Source organism: Pelmatolapia mariae, linkage group LG12 (genome assembly GCF_036321145.2).
Source record: "Pelmatolapia mariae isolate MD_Pm_ZW linkage group LG12, Pm_UMD_F_2, whole genome shotgun sequence".
In the NCBI taxonomy this organism is placed as follows: domain Eukaryota; kingdom Metazoa; phylum Chordata; class Actinopteri; order Cichliformes; family Cichlidae; genus Pelmatolapia; species Pelmatolapia mariae.
This window is the reverse complement of record NC_086237.1, coordinates 18,713,165-18,733,068: the sequence shown is the minus strand read 5'-3', so window position 1 is coordinate 18,733,068 and position 19,904 is coordinate 18,713,165. Positions and strand designations below refer to the sequence as shown.

Below are 19,904 nucleotides of genomic sequence, written 5' to 3'. Positions count from 1 at the left end.
CACTTGGTAATACTGCACATCAGGGAGACAGTTACAATTCTGTATGGGATGTGCGTGTGTGTCTGTCTGCACCTGTGTGATCATCTGCAGAGTCTGACAGCAGTTGGAAGGAAAGCCCTGTGAAATCTCTCTGTCCCACATCATGGGTGCTGCAACCTGCCACTGAAGGAGCTGCTCAGTGCTGTGAGTCTCCTGCATGGGATGGGAAATGTTGTCCAACAGGGATGACAGCTTATTATTTCTTAATATATATTTTAGTTCATTTATGTAGGTTCTCCAGTAATTCACTAAATAAAAAACTGGAATATTTTAATACTGAAATAGTGATTCAGACGAATTATTAAAGTAATTTATTAGTTATTAAAGTTATTAAAGAGCAAATGTACTAATATTTAAACTTAAATAATTCTTTAGAGATTGTGCCTGAGCAGGTCTAAACATGGCAAATATCGAGTGAATAACAAGAAAAGGGGAAATACTCATATACTGTGTAACGAGTCATTCACATAATCCTCCAACTGCACACTTTGTTGGGGACCATACTAACCCTCTTTGGAAGGCCCTCTTGGGTCCCCGTACCCTATTTTGGGATGCCAAACCCGGAAGTGGGTGGTGGAGTCACCGTCATCCAACTGGTCACACCATCGCCGACATACTGCCTGCTGGGATGTAGTTCTCCACCGGAAAACTACAAATATTATTAGAAATCAGAGATCACTTACGATCTCGGTGATAACTCGTCGAAAGGATCCGCTACCATCGTTCACTTTGGAGGAGAAGGGAGGGAAGAGGCGCGTTGCCAAAATGATGGAAGAAATAGACAGATTTCAAGTGCCGAGTGCTGTACAGGAGGCGGAGATGCAGGCTGAGATGCAGCCGCTGGTAAGTCTAGAACAGTCTGGAAATGACCGGCGGCGCTTGATCTGTTTGCCTTGTTTAATTAAAAATGACATTACAACCGCGCATACTTGTGTAGTGTTTGAGGCCTTGCCATTCATAGATTGAGACCCCGACAATCGCATCACCTGCCATGTGTAATGCTGCTTGATGTGGGCTGCCATTAGAACGTTCTCCATCAAGTTTCCCGGCTGCTTTCACGGAGTGAAATCGAATAAACGACGGCGGAATACACGAGGGGACGTGGATTTTGCTCACAAACAAGCTTTGTTGTGTTTTGTTTGTTTGGTTGTTTGTTTGTTTTTGTCGCTCGGCATAACGCAAACAGCGTCCGGTCTGCTGCGCAGCATCCGTCATGTCTGGCGAAAACAAGCATCCCATCCCAGCACTGCTGCTGCTGCATCCTCAGCATCCATGCAGCAAGTTACTCTGGTATCGACGCCACTTGCGTCACTTTGACGGGATTAGCAGGGAGCTCCTTATCGCTTGTATATGTTTGTATGTGCCATTAAAGGTTCGCCTTTACATATAAATCTCAGTGTAAACGGTTTAACGGAGCGCTCCGTGGCCTGTAGCGGGGCCCGGGGTTACTGCAGCCTGCAGGGCGGCCTCTGCTGCCCGCCGCCGGGGCCGCTGGGGAACCAGACTAGACCTAAAGCAACCTGACCTGCTGTCTCCAGGTGCCCCCACACCACAAGTCCCCACCGTTCCTCATGTGTTGTTGTTTATAAAGCCTTTCCTCCCTCTTACCTTTGTTCTCTGGTTGTAAGATGCACACTTATTTTAAGACTGTTGGCACAAATCACAGATCTGTGTTTATTACCATTTATTCCCGTTGCTTAGCTATGGTGGGTATTACTGTGCATTACAAAACGACATTCATTATTCATCGCTGCCTCAGTAAAACACATCTCTGCACTTCCTTGTGTCCAGGACCCTGCCTCGTCCACAGCTTCAGAGGCTGACTCAGACACCAGAGAGGGGGAGCCTGTCACTATAAACTACAAGCCTTCACCTTTGCAGATGAAAATAGGTGAGAGATACAGTTTTAACTGCAGGCTAAATGTCTGTCTGTCCATCTGTGGTTGTTGGAGTGTTGTTTGATTGACTGTCAAACACAAAATGGTGCGTAGTCTCTAGACACAGATCGTAAAGGAACCAGCATAGATACTGTATAGCTGTGCTGAGGCATTTTAATTAATGGCACATTGACCTCTATAATTATTCTTGATGCCTTGCTAAGTAAAAACTAATGCGGTTACTACTGTAATAGGGACGCAGCTACAGATTATTGTCTTTATTCATTAATCTGCTGATTATGTTTAGAATCTGTCCACTAATCTTTTAGTCTATTATTTTTAACAAAAGGCCAATTGCATGTTCCCAAAACCCAATGTGATTGTCCTCAAGGCAGGGAATAACAGCCTCTCTGGCCCCTCTCATGCCGTCTTTATAGAAAGCCACAGTTCTTAAAGATTCATTTCAGCACCTTGGACAGAGTCCAGTGGCGAGCAGGAGCACATAGTTTTTAATGTTTTGTTTTTTTTAACTGTTTGTTACTATATGTTTACTCAGAGTCAATAATATCTAAGAATTAGTGAGCTACTCTGTTAGTCAAAGCTCTTTTTTTAGGCTGTACAGCTACAGTTATGTATACGTTACCACTATCTTCTCTCTCTCGCCGTTTCTTGGTTCTGCGTCCAATTAAACATTGTTATAAAACTACTTTGGCAACTATGTTGATTTCATTAGGTGTACATATTTGTTAAATTCATCACTTTGCTTTTGTGACCTTGAGATAAAAAACAAAACAAAACAAAAATACAATCTACATCTATATGTCATGTAAAAACGTATTTGGTGCAGATTCCTCACAGCAAGAAGGGTCAGGTTTCAAAAATGCTGGTGAGCCAGGCCTCTCTGTGTGGAGTTTGCAGGTTCCCCCAGTGACTGCATGGATCAAATGGTGAACCTAAATTGGCAGTAGGTGAAGGTGTTAGTGTGCAGAGTTGTTTGTCTCTTTGTATTAGCCCTGTGAGGAGCTTGCAACTCTCCGGGGTGTACTCTTGTTCTCGTTGTCAGCTGAGATAGGCATCAGCCTCGTCTACAACCCCAGTCTATAAGTGGTTAAGAAAATGCATTGACATTCAAATGTTTTTAGATTTTAGTTCAGCAGTAGCTGATGCCGAAAGGGGGAGGTTCTAGTTTTTGATGTCACATGCAAAGTTTCTGAATACATTTTACTTTTAGGCCTTTGAATTGTAATATGTTAAACAAATTTAACAGTCCTCTAAGCTCACACAGCAACAATCAGCACTCTTTGGTCAGCTGATCATTGAAGCAAATCTCTCCAGTGAGCAGAAACTGATCTGCCCTGAAGTCACGTCTGTTACTCTGCTGCACAGCTTACCAAGACTTTGTCTTCTTAAGTAAGAAATGCCATCTCAGTCTTCTTAAAGTAAAGATTGACTTAACCCTTTGACTGCCTCACCAAGAAAAATACAATGAAAAAATTATTTGTCCATATTTTCTATTCCTTTAGGTCAATAATGATCACAATCAAAAAAAAAAATTCATACACACCTTATAGTTTTTTAAATATTACCCTCTACCAAACGGTTGAGATGTCTCTCTATGGTACAACTACATAAAGTTCTACAGACATAACTAGTAGAAAAAAGTAAAGGTTATACTCATTTTGCAAAACAATAACTACCCAAATTTGTATCTGACCCACTTCATTGTGGTAGTAAAACATCAAACATTGTTGGATTCCATTTCAACAGTGGCCATTATAATAACAAACCACAAAATGTATAAAACACAAAAATATTGTAAATTTGATCAAAAACTTGATCTGCAATTACCGAAAATTCATAAACATACATATTCACTTTTGACCTGTTGTTAACATAAACTTTTCACTGTAGTGTTGGAACAGCACTAACATTTTTTATTTTATTTTCCAGAAAATTCTGGTGGTATATTATATACCATTACCATTTTGCACTGGAAAAATTTGAGAACACACTGAAACAGTTCTGGCTCTTTTCTTTTGCCGTTCATGCAACTTCACCAATACCCCTTGATGATTAGATCTTCTGGTGGTACACTGCAAAGCATTCCTGACTGGCATTCAAGCACAAGAAAACATTGCATTTTTGGCATTTCCATCTTGAGACGCCCTTTGGACAGTAATTGCATCGGCCTCGCTTGTCACAGTGAAGTGGCCAATGCCCAAAGCAGTCATATCGCACATCTGGCTGTGGTTGTGAGGGTCTTGGGGTGTATCGTTTCTTTGGTGGTGGTGGAGAGCTGGATGATGGTCGGCCAACTTTGGATGCTGGCTTGTTGACTTGTTTCAAGCTATGCGCAACTGCCAGGCGGAATCTTTTGAGTGTGATTGGTTTCTGGTTTAGTTGTCCACATTCCCTCTTGTAGACCAGCCAGGAATTTGCAATGGACAGATCAAGCATGTAACCAAAGAGTAACAGGTACCATCTTTTAGACTTGACTGGGGTCTTGTACAGGTGTACCAGCATGTCAGAGAGATCTATCCCTCCCATATGCTCATTGTATGCAGGGATGAGTGATGGGCATGGGATCATAACTTTCGCCTTGGACTCTTTGCTCCAGCGTTTGACAGTTGAAAGTGGCATGATCCCAGAAGCATTACTTAGCAGGTTCACACATTTGTTGTCAAACCATTTAACTGAGATCACACCTTCAGCAGACCTGTAGTCAAAAGCTCCACGCCCTCTCTTCATCAGCTCTTTGTCTGTCATCAAAGTGGCTCCACCTGTGCGATTTGGTCGAACAGTGCCAATGCACTTGACACCCAATGAGGTGTCTAGGTGCTGGACATTTATTATGCCCTCAACATACAAGAGCAGCTTGAATCACTGGAACATTAGCAATGACCCACTGAAGCTGCCACAGATGTCGTCTGCGTGGTCAAGGACCACTACCTACCAAGAACTTCTGGGACCCCAGTAAGAACTACCAAGCTTCTTCAGGTTCATATCAAGGACCAGCAGAAGCACCTCAAGAATCAGGATGGTCTCTTTATCATTCCGGTACTCCTTGGTGGTTCCTGTTTTCTCTTATCAAGATTTCTCATCAAGGGCCTCCTTCTAACATACAGAACCTCCTCAAGGACCTGCCACAGGACTCCCTAAATCTTCTCAAAGACCTGTGGTCCCTTCTCAAAAACTGTCACAACTTGTCAGACCTCCTTGAGGATTACTTGGACCCCGTAAAGACTGTTTAAGCCTTCCTAGAAGAATTGCATCTTCTTTTTCAGAGCCAGTGAAAACCCTGCAAGCCTTATATCGAATCTCTAATGTTTTAGAACTTCAAGCATTCATTAAACTTCATTAAATTATTTATATTCAATAGTAAATAGTCAATTTCATATGTTAAAACAACAGTTCTAAACATTAGCTAAGTTTTGCTACTCTTACCATCAATTGACAAATCAACCGTTTGGTTGAGCATGTTTTTAAAAAAATATTATGGATTTATTACAGCTATTTTCTGGTATCAAATGACATAATCATGTTCAGTAAAGACTCTGACATGTTTATACTGCAGAAAAATGTACTTACCTTTAAAACTTTTAGCCAAAACAGTCCATGTGTCCAGAGTGATTTTTTGCTTTCTGATTTCCTGGTTGGAGGGTGGCAGATGAGGCCTGCCATATCCTGACACAGTGCCATCTAGTGTTTTTTTTTAGGATAACATAACTCAACCAAGTGGTAGAGATGGCTCAATAAGGTTGAGTTAAGCTAAGTACTCCAGTTCATTATATATAGTCTCTCAAAATATGCTAAACCAAATGGTTGAGCAGGCAGTCAAAGGGTTAATATAGAATTCAACTAAATCAGGTCATCACACCTGATTCTCACAAGTGTGCCTAAGTAAAGTAAACATGAACATGTGTGCATATTTGCAACATTTAACTCAAGTATTACTTTACCTTACTGTAGTTTACTAGCTAAACTTATTCCGTCACTCTTATACAGATCATTTATTGTTCAAAGCTCAACCTTTATGTCTTTGCCTGCTTCTGTGTTCCTTACACAGAGAAACAGAGAGAGCTGGCTAGGAAGGGCTCGCTGAAGAACGGCAACACTGTAGGTAGTCCAGTCAACCAGCAGCCCAAGAAGAACAATGTCATGGCCAGAACACGGTAAGAAGCGAGCAGTCTCATCGTGGGGTCAGTCGAGAAATTACGAGAAGGACTTCTGTTGGCTGGTTGTTATTGATAAACAAAATCTCAGTACTTAGAAGTTTCTCACAGCAAACCTCGTACAGTGCAATTTACGTGTTGAAAGAGATTCATGTGGTGTAATTGTGTAACTGTAGTAGCTTTAAGTATAGGAGTACTGTAACAATTGTAATGATCCAGCCTGAAGTGAAGCCACAGAACAATACAAATAAAGATGCTTAGGTGTGACAGTATTTCAAATGTAGAAATTAAGCTTATTTTGTTCTTTCTAAATGTGCCATGTGTGGAAACAAAAATGTGTTTTAAGGCTGTACAAAAAAAGAGTCGTACTGATGTAGGGTTTGTAAGATGTCTGAAGTTAGACATTATACTGCTTTCATGCTTCTGTTGTTCCAGTGATTCAGCTGTGACGCTGCCTCCAGGCCTACTTTTCATTTATTTCAACATCTCTGCCAGTCCTGTTTTTGCTCACTTCTCACAGCTTGTGAAACAGTTTTTTCCTCCTCTGTGCCTGATCTCAACTCTCTCTCTTTTCCCCTCAATGCAGGTTGGTAGTTCCCAATAAAGGCTATTCGTCTTTAGACCAGAGCCCAGATGAGAAGCCTTTGGTGGCCCTAGATACAGACAGGTGAACACACAAACATCTTTCTTTCTGAGAAGCACATAAGCAAACATTAATGATATTAATATAGTATCCTGTGTTTTTCTGTTTCAGCGACGATGACTTTGACATGTCTAGATACTCCTCGTCGGGATACTCTTCAGCCGAGGTAAGAGCTTGTGCTTCAGCAAATATCAGTGCATCCCACCCCCTTGTATTTACTCTCATATTTCCCCCCATCTTCCATAATTATTAAGAGGCTAAGTGTTAGGGTTTTACAAGCCAGTGTTAAAACTATCCATGGCAATTCTGTGGGCATGTACACTCCCTGCAAGCGCATGATTACACTGCAGATATATCTGCAGACAAATGTCTATTAGACACAAAGCTGGATACAAATGAAATGTGATATCTGCATGTCTGCCCCTGCAAATCTTGTTTGTAACGCTGCTGCCACTATAAGTGCAAATCGCAGACACATCCTCATATTCATAACCTGTCTGTGACGAGTCCAAGCTTGTGGGTTTTGTAGGGTGAGTTTTACAGTCTCAGATCCTAATTCCAACATGCTGTCAGAAATGAATAGCTAATACACGTTACATACTTTAAAGCACTTATTTTCTCTCTTAGTTCCAGCTAACCTGGGTGTAACAAGTACATATACAGTTCCACTGCAGGCCAAACAGAGGTTGTTTGTTGTGCTTATTGTTGATAGAGTGCAGAACAGCATATAGATAAAATGACTGCACACATTTTGTGCAAACAAAGGAATTATTTTGGTTATTTAAAAAAATCACAGCAGGAACAGTAGTTATCACGCTCCAAGTGATGATGCTTCCAGCCATCTGTGAAAGTGCCCAATCTCACTTTGCCATGGTTACCACTCGAACTTTTAACCAGTCTAAATCACGAGCATAGACAGTCCTAATGTTTGTTGTTAATGTTAATGTTTTATTGCATTAGTACAATCAGATTTTGATTTACCAGTGATTTACATAAACATATCTATTTTTCTCTTTTCTTTTCCCTACCTGTCCTCCTGTGCGCTTTGGAATTTTACTTTCCTCTAACTCGTATGTTCCCAACCATGCAGTTTGCACAAATGATTTCCTGGAGCAGTGTTTTTAAGGACCAAACAATGAGGTGGAGGATATACTCGCACTTAGCATTAAAATTAAAAAACAAACACACCCTTTTCCTGCTATTTGCAAAGAAACTCCTAAAATGTTGAAAGGGTTTCTCAGCATTTTAGGAAATAATGGACCTTTTGCTGGTAATCAGTGGAGACTCAGAGGAATTAGATAACCTGAGCACATATAAGAATGGTTTTAAAGTTTGGGTCATTCAGTACATCATACAAACTAGATAAAACATGCCAATTATTAAACTTTTGAGGTGTAGATATTGTTACCTTTCTGCTGAGCCTGTAGCTGCTCTCACAAATGTCTCTCCTTTTTGATAAATTAAAATACCTGCCTGCTCACTCGAGTTAAGTTTTTCTTATACATATGAGAGTGGCTCTAATCCTCTCACCTAATTTTCTGCAGTAAAGCGAAGAAGTACACTATCTCAATAAGCTGTCTGAGACTGTCAAACATTAAACAGCTAGTTTAACAAAATAAATAAATAAAAATACAGATTAGACGAGCCTACCAGATGTTTACATCTACTCATCATGTCATGGTATTTCTATGGGCTCAAATTGTGGTCATAAATATTTTGTACTTGTAAATCAGTTTTGTATTGGTAAATCAGGATTTGTATGTGTAAACAGAATTTGTGTGTGCGTAAAAAAGATTCAAGCTGTATTACCCTTCAAGGACCTGCAGTTCAAAAAAGCGCCCCTCCGACAGCCAAACCCATCTGTTCTCTGATTCGATAGTTAAATTTGTGATTGACATGACATTGACCAATCAGCTGAAAGGAAGAAAAATAGGGTCAAAATCCGTACTTGTAAGTTGAAACCTGAGTGCAGAGTTTCACAAGTATTTTTTGGCTATGTCCACACGCAAATCTTTTTTACGCACACACAAATTCTCTTTACACATACAAATCCTGATTTACAAGTACAAAACTGATTTACAAGTACAAAATATTTATGACCACAATTTGAGCCCATATATTTCTATAAACTTTTCCAGGGTGGAATGATTATACACCATATATTGACTACAAATGGTAGTTTCTGTTGCCATCCTAAACAGGTTTTGTTTAACAGCAGTCACTGGACTGATCAATACTCAGATTTCCAAAGAACTCAGCGAAAATCTAAGAAGAACTGTAGATTGTAGATTCAGGCTTTCAAACCTAAGAACACTGTACCAACTGTCAAGCATGGTGGTGGTAGCATCATGCTCCGGGGCTGTTTTGCTGTCAGAGGAACTGGTATATTGCACGAAGTGAAATAATGGAAAACAACTTCCATTTTCTTAAACTTCACCGCAAATCAAAAGCTATGCAGTTGAAAATTAAACACACATTGGGTTTTCCAAAAAGACAATGATCCCAAACGCATCAAAACTGAATTTGGAGTGGAAAAAGCAGGTTAACATTAAGCTTCTGCAATGGTATTCCCAAAGCCCCGACCCCAGTCTGTTCGAAAATATGTTGACTATGCTTAAAAGCCGGATCTGTGCCAGCAAACCAGAAATGTAAATGACTCCAAAAGAACTCTAAGGAGCTTGTGGAAGTGGGAGTGGGAGTTGTCCCTTAAGAGGGTCATTGACTCACTATTGATCATGTGCCTCATCACATGAGCCAAGATGTGAAAAGGGTGTGGGTCATTATCAGAAGAGGTTTTGGGTGAAACGATTGTGAGATCTTGCTTCACCCTATCATTTGAACCATTGAGATCACCTGATGCAAGATGTGAGTGGACGTTAAGGCATCTGGGAACAGATCTCAAAACTGGATTGTAGGTGGCAGACAGCTGGTGTCGTAAGGCACCCTCTCTGTTCAAAGATGATCGTTCACAGTGGACATAGATGAGGTCATCTTTTATCCTCTTTCAAACCAGCTGTCTTCTCTGTCCAAAATGTGAACATTGGCCTCCTCGAATTAGGATCATCATCATCATAATGGTTTGTCCCAAGGACAACACTCCCAAACACAAACTAAACAACGCAGTGTATACTATGCAGTGTAATGAGGAGTTCTCAGTCTTCTACATTAGACAAACCAAACAGCCACATAGAAGAGCCACCTCGACAGGACAAGAATCAGCTATACATCTGGATCTAAAGGATAAAGGTCACTCTTTCTTACCATGACCTTCACGCCCATGATGAGTGGATGTAAACTCCTGTCCACCACTATTTTTTCACTAGAGTCACATGATTTTAGTAATTCGTTGTGTGACAGGAAGGGAATCAGCACATAAAGTTACATGTTTGGTCGTCATTACTTTTGGCACATTCCAGCTTTTGCAAAAGCTCTGCAGCCCGGTGATCTGCAACCCAAGGGTTAGTAAATGATGCTGTAACTCACTGACCTCTCTCTGTGTCCTCTCATTTTTCAGCAAATCAATCAAGATTTGAACATTCAGCTGCTGAAAGATGGCTACCGCCTTGACGAAATCCCCGACGACGAGGACCTGGATCTGATCCCACCCAAATCAGTCAACCCTACCTGCATGTGCTGCCAGGCAACCTCCTCTACCACCTGTCAAATACAGTAACTCTGCCTTTCCAGCCTTCTGCCCCCCCCTGCTCTTTTCCACACAACATGAGCTCCCCTGCCCTCCCGTCTTTATCTGCTGTGACTTTACTTCGCCATGATAGTGGCGACAGTGAGACCTTGTTAGAATATCGTAAGTGCTATGATGATATTGACAACAACAAATAATCAAATTACCTTATAGAAACCTTGGTTTAAAATCTAGGAGAATGAACATATTTGAAATTAATCAATATGTAATAAAAAGATTAGTAAAGTGGTGGTTTCCTCCTATGGTAGGACTTGCACTTGTGTTTGAGAGCTCTTCTCCTGGTCAACGTGATTTAACATAACACACTGATAAAAGCTGACAAAAAGGAAAAGTTCATTTGATGCTCTAAAGTGATTTCAGTTTCCCAGAAGAATAAGAAACATTATCATAACTGACTCAGCTGTTCTGTTTACCTGAATTCTGAGTTGCATATATATATATTTTATTTTCTAGTTTGTTTGTTAGTTTTTTTTATTTTTATTTAAACGCTTACTTTTTTAACCTGAGGGATAATTAAGATTGAATGTGCTGATGCTCAGATTTTGATTGTGTCGTAGAAGTCTGATTCTCCAAACAGAGGAAACTGTATTGTTGTTGTACCTTAAGGGGTTAATATGTAGCACAGACCAGGTCATTGCACTCATTAACATCACCTTCAAGACTTCTGCTCTCTTTGCCTAAATGGCAAAGAGAGATGTGGCATCACAGAGTTTAGGAGTGAATGTATGAAATCGAATAGCTGAGGAATAAACTGCACGAAGAGCATCTGACTGAATAATCCAATGGTAAATAATGAGCAAGTAGCTTTTTTGCACCACAGTTGATTTGTGCAATCACACGCTACTGTTGTTGCATTGTTTTCAATTTGCACATTTTGCTTTTTACTTTTTTGGGGAGCCCTTATCATTGTACTGTTTCCTGCAGAGCAGTGAAAATGAACTGTGTAGAAAGGGATGATTACATATTGTTTCTTGCTCTGATCCCCACGTTATCAAGGCCAAAGCAACCTGATGATCACCGGACACTCCCTCCTTCCCATTTCTGTGTCAGTGCCACAGGTCATTAGGTGAACACAGGTTCACACACCAGAGGAGGTGTACTTCGAAGTGAGATTAATAACGAGCTATCTTAAGCTTAAAGTCAGAGGTTTCAGTGTTAGAAAGGTTGCTCTCTTTTAACCTGACTAAATCACCATGGTAAATACTGCTGATCGCGAAAAACGAAAGCCAGACTTAACAAAGGCAGCTGACAGCCACTGTTGTGGCGTTTTAGGTTTTGTCAAGCTAACTAACACAAAGATAGCCTGGCTATGTTGAATTTGCTTCGTGGTATACATCTTAGAAAGATGACTCAAGACACACACACACACACACATATGCATATGCATGCATAAAGATCTACAATGCCAAAATAATAAGTGAGACAGCATCGATTTCTGTTTCAAACAGAATGGAAATCGTTTTGCTTTTGCAACATCAAGGATCGTTGACTTGGAGCACTAATGCCCTTCATTTACGACCCTCTCTCCTCTAAATTAGCTGTTGATTTGCAATTAGAGTATGCCTTAAGTATAGAAAAAACTTAAAAGATGTCTGTGTTCCATATTGATTAGTTTATTTGAAGAGCATTTGCTGTCTAAGAAGTTATGCTTTTTTTTTTCTTTTTACATTTAGACACAAGTGATAACTGTTTTTCTTTTATTTTATTTTTTAAAAAAGAAAAACAAAAGATTTTCTTGTAACGTAAACACTTCCATTACAGTATTTAACAATGTTATGTGCAGTGTATGAAAATGACAAATAAACAAAATGCAAATGAAACAGCGTCTGATGTGCTTGGTTATCCATAATAACATTATTCATAATTTATTATGGTAATATATAATAATGGCTGTATAGTGTGACTATGGGTGTGAGACGCGAAAGAAAGAGGCGAATGCTTAAAAAGAAAAAAAAACAAAAGGATAATTTTAATGTTAAAACATTTGAGCAACAATTATTACACAGGTATGTGTATTGCAATAGCATGGGATTTGCATTGACAGTCCCTGATTACAGTACAGTAGCATCAGAAGTAAGGGCTTCAACCTGAAAGGCACCAGCATCCAATCACAGTCATCATAATGCCAGAAAAGAAGAAAAATAAAATAAAATAAGCATTTCACTTCACAAATATATGTAGTTTGTATTCTACAAGCTACAGACTCTATTTGGACATTTGAATGCATCGTGTGACAAGTACAAAAGAAAACTAATGACATCAATAATAATTCATCTGGCTCCTGTAGTGGCTTAATAAGACCTCTCATTCCATTTGTAATATTATAAAAGATTCCCGGACAAATAAAACATACACTGTACCAAAGAAAATACATACAAACATGCTACATGATGGAATTTTTTGAACTAATCAAGAAAGCACTCCTCAAATGGAAGGACAAACAATAAGAATAAAAATAACAATAATAATAATAATAATTAGGACTCTATCCTGCGAGAAATGTTGTGCTTCCATGTCAACACCAGGGGGTGTAATTTTAAGTCATGTGTCCACACATCACATTATTCCCTGATTTAAAAAAAAAAAATGCAGTCCAAACAAAACTGGCACTCTTGGCATTTGAAGACAGTCGTTGAGCTTTAAAGTATTACTGAACAGCAACACAAAGAATCTGACGATGTTAATTCAGGTAGTATTGAAAAACGTAGAAATTCCCCTCTGCCACAAAACCATCAAAAGGCACGAACTTTTACGAAACATAAATCACTGTGGTCAGAACACCGAGTAGTGTTTAAACAGTAAGTGAAAAAATGTTACCACATTATCTTCTAAAAGGTTTTACCCTGTTATGTTTTCAAGCATTACTAAGAAACAACACAAATGCTGAGATTTGCTTGTGTATTATGGCCTTGACAAGGTACTATAAAGGTATATTGGTGCATTTAATTGCAATGTGTGTGTTTCAACAAAGGAAGCACACTGCTTATCCCTACAAGCTCATAACACACCTGATTATACCTGAAGTCCATGGCAAAATGTGTGAAATTAAATAAACAGGCTCTATATTTCTCTATAGTATAGTTTTCTTATTACTCTCTAATAACATGTAACTACACTAAACTTAGTATATCACCCATCTGAAGTTAGTTTGAGCTATTTACATGATAATACTGCTGTGTTGTGCATTTGCATTATCCTGGCTGAAAAGCAACTGTTCAAGTGTGCATAAGTCTATGTGTGCAATAACAATATTCATTAAAGGACTATTTCCAGAACTTCTTTAAGCGCTAAGAATATAAGGACTTGCGTTCTTCCCATTCTCTTCATTTGCAAGGGAAGTCTGCGATGCAAAGTGAACTCATGCAGTGTTTTTCAAACACTTTATGGGTACATGGTTTCCACTTGGACGGCAGATTCTTTCAAGAAAAAAGAAAAAAAATTGACAACACATAATAAAGTTGAAGAAGAACTGAACTTCCCTGAAATAACCCTTAATAAATAACAATCACCTCAGGGAATGAGAGGAGAAGTTCTAGTGTGATTACAGTCAGATTTGTCATGTTTGCTTCGTTACATGTGTAGTAAACTCTGAATTGTGGTCTGGCTGGTTGTCTGGCTCGACAGGATTTGTAGAAAATGTACAGGCGTCACACGCGGGTGTGGATGTCTGTGTATGCCTCCGTATGTGCAGTATGTACCTTTGTGTGCACATGTACAGTATGTGGGTGTGTCTCACACCCCGGTGGGGCTTCGGTCTCCAGAATCAGAGGAGGACACGGACACGGAGCAACGCCTTCTCTTGGCCGCGCCGGAGCCCTGGAGCATGCTGGGATGAAAGCCTGGATGTCGCCGGGCGTGTTTCTTCAGGTGGTCGCTTCTCATGAAGCACTTGTCACACATCGGACAGTTGAAGCGCTTTTCGCCTGTGTGCGTGCGATAGTGACGGGTGAGCTCATCCGATCGGGAGAACTTCTTGCCGCAGCCTGCCCAGGTACACTCAAAGGGGCGCTCACCTGAGGGAAACACACCCAGTTTTTGTTTTTGTACATTTACACAACTAATCATATTAACCAACCCAAACCACTCCTTCCTCACCGCAAAATCAATCATGTTATCATGTTACATTTGCACTTCTTCTTTCCTTCTAAAAAGAAAACAAATTAAGAGTCAACTTTTTTTTTGTGAAATCTATTATAGGACCTACCTTGAGTTTGCTGTGTGTGAACAAATACTTTTTTTAATACTTATTTTACAAAACATAAAAAATCAAAAATCAAAATGATTAAAAAAAAGATCCCTGAGAGATCAAAGTCTCCTGTGGCACCTGCTTTGTATTTACACAAGTATGAGAATATGAATAACAAAGAGACCAACAGACAACCCAGAGGACTTGGAGGCTGTATTCTGCATAGCAACAATCAGAGTGGATGAAAAAACTTATTGTGATAGGAAGAAACAATCAAAATTAAAGCACAGACACACATTTGCGAGATTAATCAAGTGTGACAAGGAAAAGGAGAAGGGTGAAAATAAGACACAGGCTGAGGTCTGGAGCGAAACTAAGACCTGCAGAAAGACTGCTGCTAAGAACAATAACATGTTGACATCGGAGCCGTCAGTCAAGATAGCCCTGAGGTGAAACAGGGCACACTACCCCCTCAACAGCGCTTCCACGTGCTGAGCAGAACCACATGTCAGCTCTTGTTTACAACCCCACGCGAGGGGAGTGGAGGTGGATGACGTATGAGGAAATGGTGGCGCAGTGTGCGTTACCTCCGGACAAGAACACGTGGGGACAACAGTGTCGCAGTGACCCGCGTGTGAATCACGACCTATTTAATGTGTCGGCAGATGTTCTTCCACTGTTACTCCGACTGCCAGTGCTGTATGATGAAGAGTGGTGGCAGGAACACAAAGCTAAAATCATTAGAGGAGTTATTGGGGTCACATGATGCCCAATGCTCCGGCGTCATTTATTACATCTCAACAATAAAGCTTCGCAAATATGGGCGTCCGCACGTGGTGTTTACCCAAGATCGCACTCTGGCCGCGTGTCCACGGGACGTTAAAACAAAGATTTCCTCCCCCTTGCCTCTCCACCTCTCTGCCAGCCTCTTGTCCAATATGTCCCGGTGAGTCACACCCCCTCCCACAAGTAGGCGATCATGAGACCACCTTTCCTATAATCTGGTTTTGCAGAAACACGTGGTCACGCCCCTAAAAGTCTCACAACACGGGACACAGGTCTGGACTCTACTCCGTCACAATTTACTCTTACTTTCAGTGCCCGGTTAAGAGTCTTACGTTATAAATAAGAAAAATACGAAAAAGGGTCGAAGTGACGCAGAGCTGTTGGTATCGTAGGTGTGTCGCCTAAGCACCCAGCAAGCACCCCATCACCTCTCACTCTACTTACCGGTATGGACCCGAAGATGGGCTTTAAGGTGGGACGACTTGCCGTACATCTTCCCGCAGCCAGCAAAAGGGCAGCGGTGTCTCTTCTCGGAGCACGGCAGTCTCCCCGCCGCCGCCGCCTTCGTGTTCCGGGGATGTTTGGCTTGGCTGGCCGGAGAGCCGCGGCTGTCCCCGCCGCTCAGCCGACTCCCCCGCTCCGCTTTCTCTTGCGCGCCGGCCTCGCTGCCCCCGAGACATCTGTTTTCTCCAGCGCTGACAGTGTTGGGGCTGCATTTGTTCAAGTCCAGCAAAATCCTCGCCACCATCAGTAAAGTCCTGTTCTCCTGGCTCTCTTTCAGTACGTCCTCCATCCGCCCCGGCGGTGGTCGGCTGGGGACGCGGTCTGCAGAGACGTCGACTTCCGACGACATCACGATCCCTGAAGCAGAGCCGGGAGGAGAGAAGCAAAACAACAGATCTTGAGAGGCGAGGAAAAACTATCCGACAACGCGGATACAGTAATCAGTCCGCAGTCCTCCCAGGAAACATGCGGTTAATCATCCACACGTGTCGTCTTCAATGTGACCACTCCGCGCAGACTGCGCTTTTCTTGTCGGGGTTGCGCGGCGGATAAATAAACGCCCCGCTCAGGAAAGATAGCGCTTTGAAATTGTTCCCCGGTTCCTCCTTTCTCTTTCTTCCTCCAGATCCTTTTAATTCTAGCGGACGAATCAAAATCACAGCGTTTACCCACGGCGCTATTGTGTCCACCTCCCTGTGCGCACCCACACACGGGTCAACTTGTCCTATTTTACAGAGAGCAGCACTTTAGTTCAACTCCAAGAAACAATTTCGCGGAATCCCACTGTGTCATAATTAAACTGGACTGTGATTGGATGAGAAGAAACGTGACTCGGTTTTTGGGGGACTGCCTATTGACCGGAGTGAGTGAAAAGACCCTCGACTAATCACAAGACTGGGATCGGTGAAAAGGGCAAGACCACACTCATGTTACCTTCAGGGACTTAAGGAAAATGGTAAATATGGGTGTTAGAGTGTAAAAATGGATTTGAAGAATCATTAAGAAAAATATAAGTCCATGTAGGTGTAGATCTATATGTAGAGTCGTCGTCATTAAAAACAAAAATCCAACCCTTTGTGATTTGGGATACAAGGAAAATGAATAATTAACATTGGTTGTATTTAGTCAGATTTATAATTACATGCCTTTTTAATAACAAGTTTAATAATAATTACAAATTTCTTTCTCTGAAGTTTAAGTTTTGAGAGCAATAAATGGTGTCCTTTCCTCTTTTCTGGATGATTTGCTTCAGTCACTTGTCTCTTTCATCATTCGGTGATCCCACCTAATTTGACCTGTGTAATGTGTACAAAACACTTCAGTATCATCCCTGTCATTCTCTCACAGTCAAAGCTTTTCTGGTAATTTCCTACCATACACAATAACATACAGCATGCTTTAGCACCAGCCAGCAGATTATTATTTTTTTAACGATGACACAAAAACCTGCCTCATAAAGGAAGAGACATGCATTTTATTTTCTTATGTCCAGACCAAACAATCCACAATGATGGCTGTTGGCTGATGACAGACCTCACACTGTGTCCCATTTTCACAGCCATAAACTAGCTCTAAATTAGCACAACCCCAAAACACTGCACTCTTCAGTGACCTCTTAAAACACTTGCGATCTGAGTAAATAGACACACTCTAAATATAAGACCTTCAACAATGGAAAAGTCATTTGATCAGCATTCCCTGAATCAGTTGTAGATATTTATAATGCCGATACCTCCATGGTAAACTGTTATACTGCTACTGCCATGCCTGCATGAAAAACATAAAAATTATATATATATATATATATATATATATATATATATATATATATAAATAAATACTCTGTTATGCATGGAAAAAACAGCTTGTGGTTATAGTTTGCCCCTGTGTTTTAACAGCTGCTAAATATTTACAAGTTCCACTTTAGAGGGCTGAAATATTGAGCTTGTTTTGTGAGATAAAGACATCTAAGATAAAGCTACTGTTTTTCTTACAGTCACACTTTTTCCCGCGACTTTATAAAAACATTTTTAATGTTTACATTCTGATAGTTTCCTTAGTTTACGCTCACCCTAGAACTATGTTTCTTAATCCTGCCAAGTTACTATTCACTATGAACTAAACGAGGCAGCACCTTTCCCTTGTGCCTCAACATTTTCAGACTAGATGTTTCCCATTGTCTCTTAAAAGTTTGCTTAAAGAAAAGAAAAAAAGGAATGAGTATAATACTGCCAGCCCACTTAAAAGTGAAATAAGACCCCTCTAGTTAAAAAGTGCAGAGGGTGGTTTACTTGTGGTCAAAGTTCCTAGAAAATCCTCAGTTTAGGGGGTTCAGGGATTGAGCAATGTGAGCTCTTGACAGTTCTCCCTGACGTGAACTTTGTAGTTAAGAGTTGGACACATGTTCTTCCTTGGTTTTGTTTTTCTGTTTACCCACAGAGAGGTTTGGTCCTGCGTTTTTATAGGACAGGACTCAGTGTTCTCAAAATATGGGTTTGAACTTTGCCTGGTGACAAACGTGGTTTATGCTGGTGTGATCCCCATACTAGTGTATAGCCTACATACCAAGCTGGTGGCTGTCACAATGTAAATGACAACAAAAATACATAATTCAGACGAAGCTTACTGCCCCTCTGCTGCATATATATATATATATATATATATATATATATATATATATATATATATATATAGCTCATATAGATTCATATGTCCTGTGTTGAATCAATATGAAAAACAAGGGTTATGAGGGAGTAGTATTCAAGTCAACTGGAACAGAAATAACATAACAATAAGTTCTATTTTCTGCATCCCAGAATCAAACTGTACAAGGACTTCTTGCTCTTTTTCCACGATCGCCCCATGCTGGAACTCCGCCCCACTTTGCTCCAGCAGAACCCCCAGATTTCCAGGAAAAAAATCTGGTTGAAACTAGGGTCTTGGCCAGACGAGTGTAGTCTCTGCAGCCACCCTCCCACTCCTCCTGCAGCAGAGCTGTAAACATTTCTGGGGAAGAGGAGGCGCTTCCTCGGCTGCCGCAGTTGCTGCTCCCCGCTTCCTCCTCGCACTAACGTGCAAAGAGTTCAATAGTGCACGGTGCATCTGGGTCATGTTGTTGTGGTGACTTGTACGGCGATTGCTGCAAAGGTTGTTTTTTTTAAAGTGTGTGAGCGCGTGCGTGTCATGTAACCGAGAAGTGGTGGAGGAGGAGGAGGGTGCGCGCATAATCTCAGTACAAAATGTTCCCTTCCACGTGCGGAGTATGAGCTGACGCACCACTGCTGGCCCTCTCCCTTGTGCTAATATAGGCTACCCCGCCCCTCCCCGGTTTCCAAACACTCACAGCCCGGAAGACTGGAGGAGATCCGGTGGAATACAGGCACAGCGCGGGCACGGCAGGGAGTGTAAAACCTTCACAGTTAATATGTAAAACCACGTTTGTATAAACCACAGGTGTCATGCAGGACCTGGCCAATATGACATAAATATATTCAAGTACTCAGTACTCAGCTGTTTACTGAAGAATTTCTATTACAGCAGAAGAAAGCGTGTGAAAACCATTTATACTCTGGGACCAGTTCCAGGCTGTGTTTTTATGGCAGTGTAAGAAGTTTTACAAAGGACAGTCAATGCAGGGGTGTGTTGCCATATCTACAGAACAGCTTGATGTGCTCCAGTGCTTTATGAGCCTTTGTTGCCTTATGTATTCTACAAAGACTTTTTGTTTGTTTGTTTTTGATTCGTTTCTGCTTAAAACTAGAAGCTTTCAAGGTATTCTTCTGTGGGACCAACTCCCAGTATGGATTCAGGAGACAGACACTCTGTTTTTAAGGTTACACTTAAAACTTTCCTTTTGATAAAGCTTAGTTAGGGCTGGATCCTGAAGGCTGGGTTCCCTTAAGAGGGTTAAGGGTAACCTGAGCAATAGGCCCGTGCTGCTTTTCTCACTCTTTACAATATCACCCACTAAACACTGGATGTCGGATAGACGTGC

The 19,904-nt window shown here is 41.0% G+C and overlaps 2 protein-coding genes across 2 annotated transcripts; one reads left to right on the top strand and one right to left on the bottom strand.

The window, feature by feature from the left end:
* The first annotated feature begins 613 nt into the window (after positions 1 to 613).
* Positions 614 to 12,236, top strand: fam219ab (family with sequence similarity 219 member Ab). The gene is made up of 6 exons (XM_063489744.1): positions 614 to 882; positions 1,831 to 1,930; positions 5,983 to 6,088; positions 6,675 to 6,755; positions 6,843 to 6,897; positions 10,246 to 12,236. The coding sequence occupies exons 1-6, from the start codon at positions 805 to 807 to the stop codon at positions 10,402 to 10,404; spliced, it is 579 nt and encodes a 192-aa protein (XP_063345814.1). The 5' UTR covers positions 614 to 804; the 3' UTR covers positions 10,405 to 12,236.
* A 148-nt stretch (positions 12,237 to 12,384) lies between these two features.
* klf9 (Kruppel like factor 9) lies at positions 12,385 to 16,951 on the bottom strand. The gene is made up of 2 exons (XM_063489743.1): positions 15,851 to 16,951; positions 12,385 to 14,447 (listed from the first exon to the last, which is right to left on the bottom strand). Exons 1-2 carry the CDS (start codon positions 16,257 to 16,259, stop codon positions 14,167 to 14,169), a joined length of 690 nt encoding a protein of 229 aa, XP_063345813.1. The 5' UTR covers positions 16,260 to 16,951; the 3' UTR covers positions 12,385 to 14,166.
* Positions 16,952 to 19,904: the final 2,953 nt, after the last annotated feature.

Excerpts from the sequence above, each read along its gene's own strand:
- fam219ab (XM_063489744.1), top strand. The coding sequence starts at position 805 with ATGATGGAAGAAATAGACAGATTTCAAGTGCCGAGTGCTGTACAGGAG. Across the intron at positions 6,089-6,674 it reads AATGTCATGGCCAGAACACG|GTTGGTAGTTCCCAATAAAG; the intron begins GTAAGAAGCGAG and ends CCCTCAATGCAG. Across the intron at positions 6,898-10,245 it reads CGGGATACTCTTCAGCCGAG|CAAATCAATCAAGATTTGAA; the intron begins GTAAGAGCTTGT and ends CTCATTTTTCAG.
- klf9 (XM_063489743.1), bottom strand. The coding sequence starts at position 16,259 with ATGTCGTCGGAAGTCGACGTCTCTGCAGACCGCGTCCCCAGCCGACCA. Across the intron at positions 14,448-15,850 it reads CCATCTTCGGGTCCATACCG|GTGAGCGCCCCTTTGAGTGT; the intron begins GTAAGTAGAGTG and ends TGTTTCCCTCAG.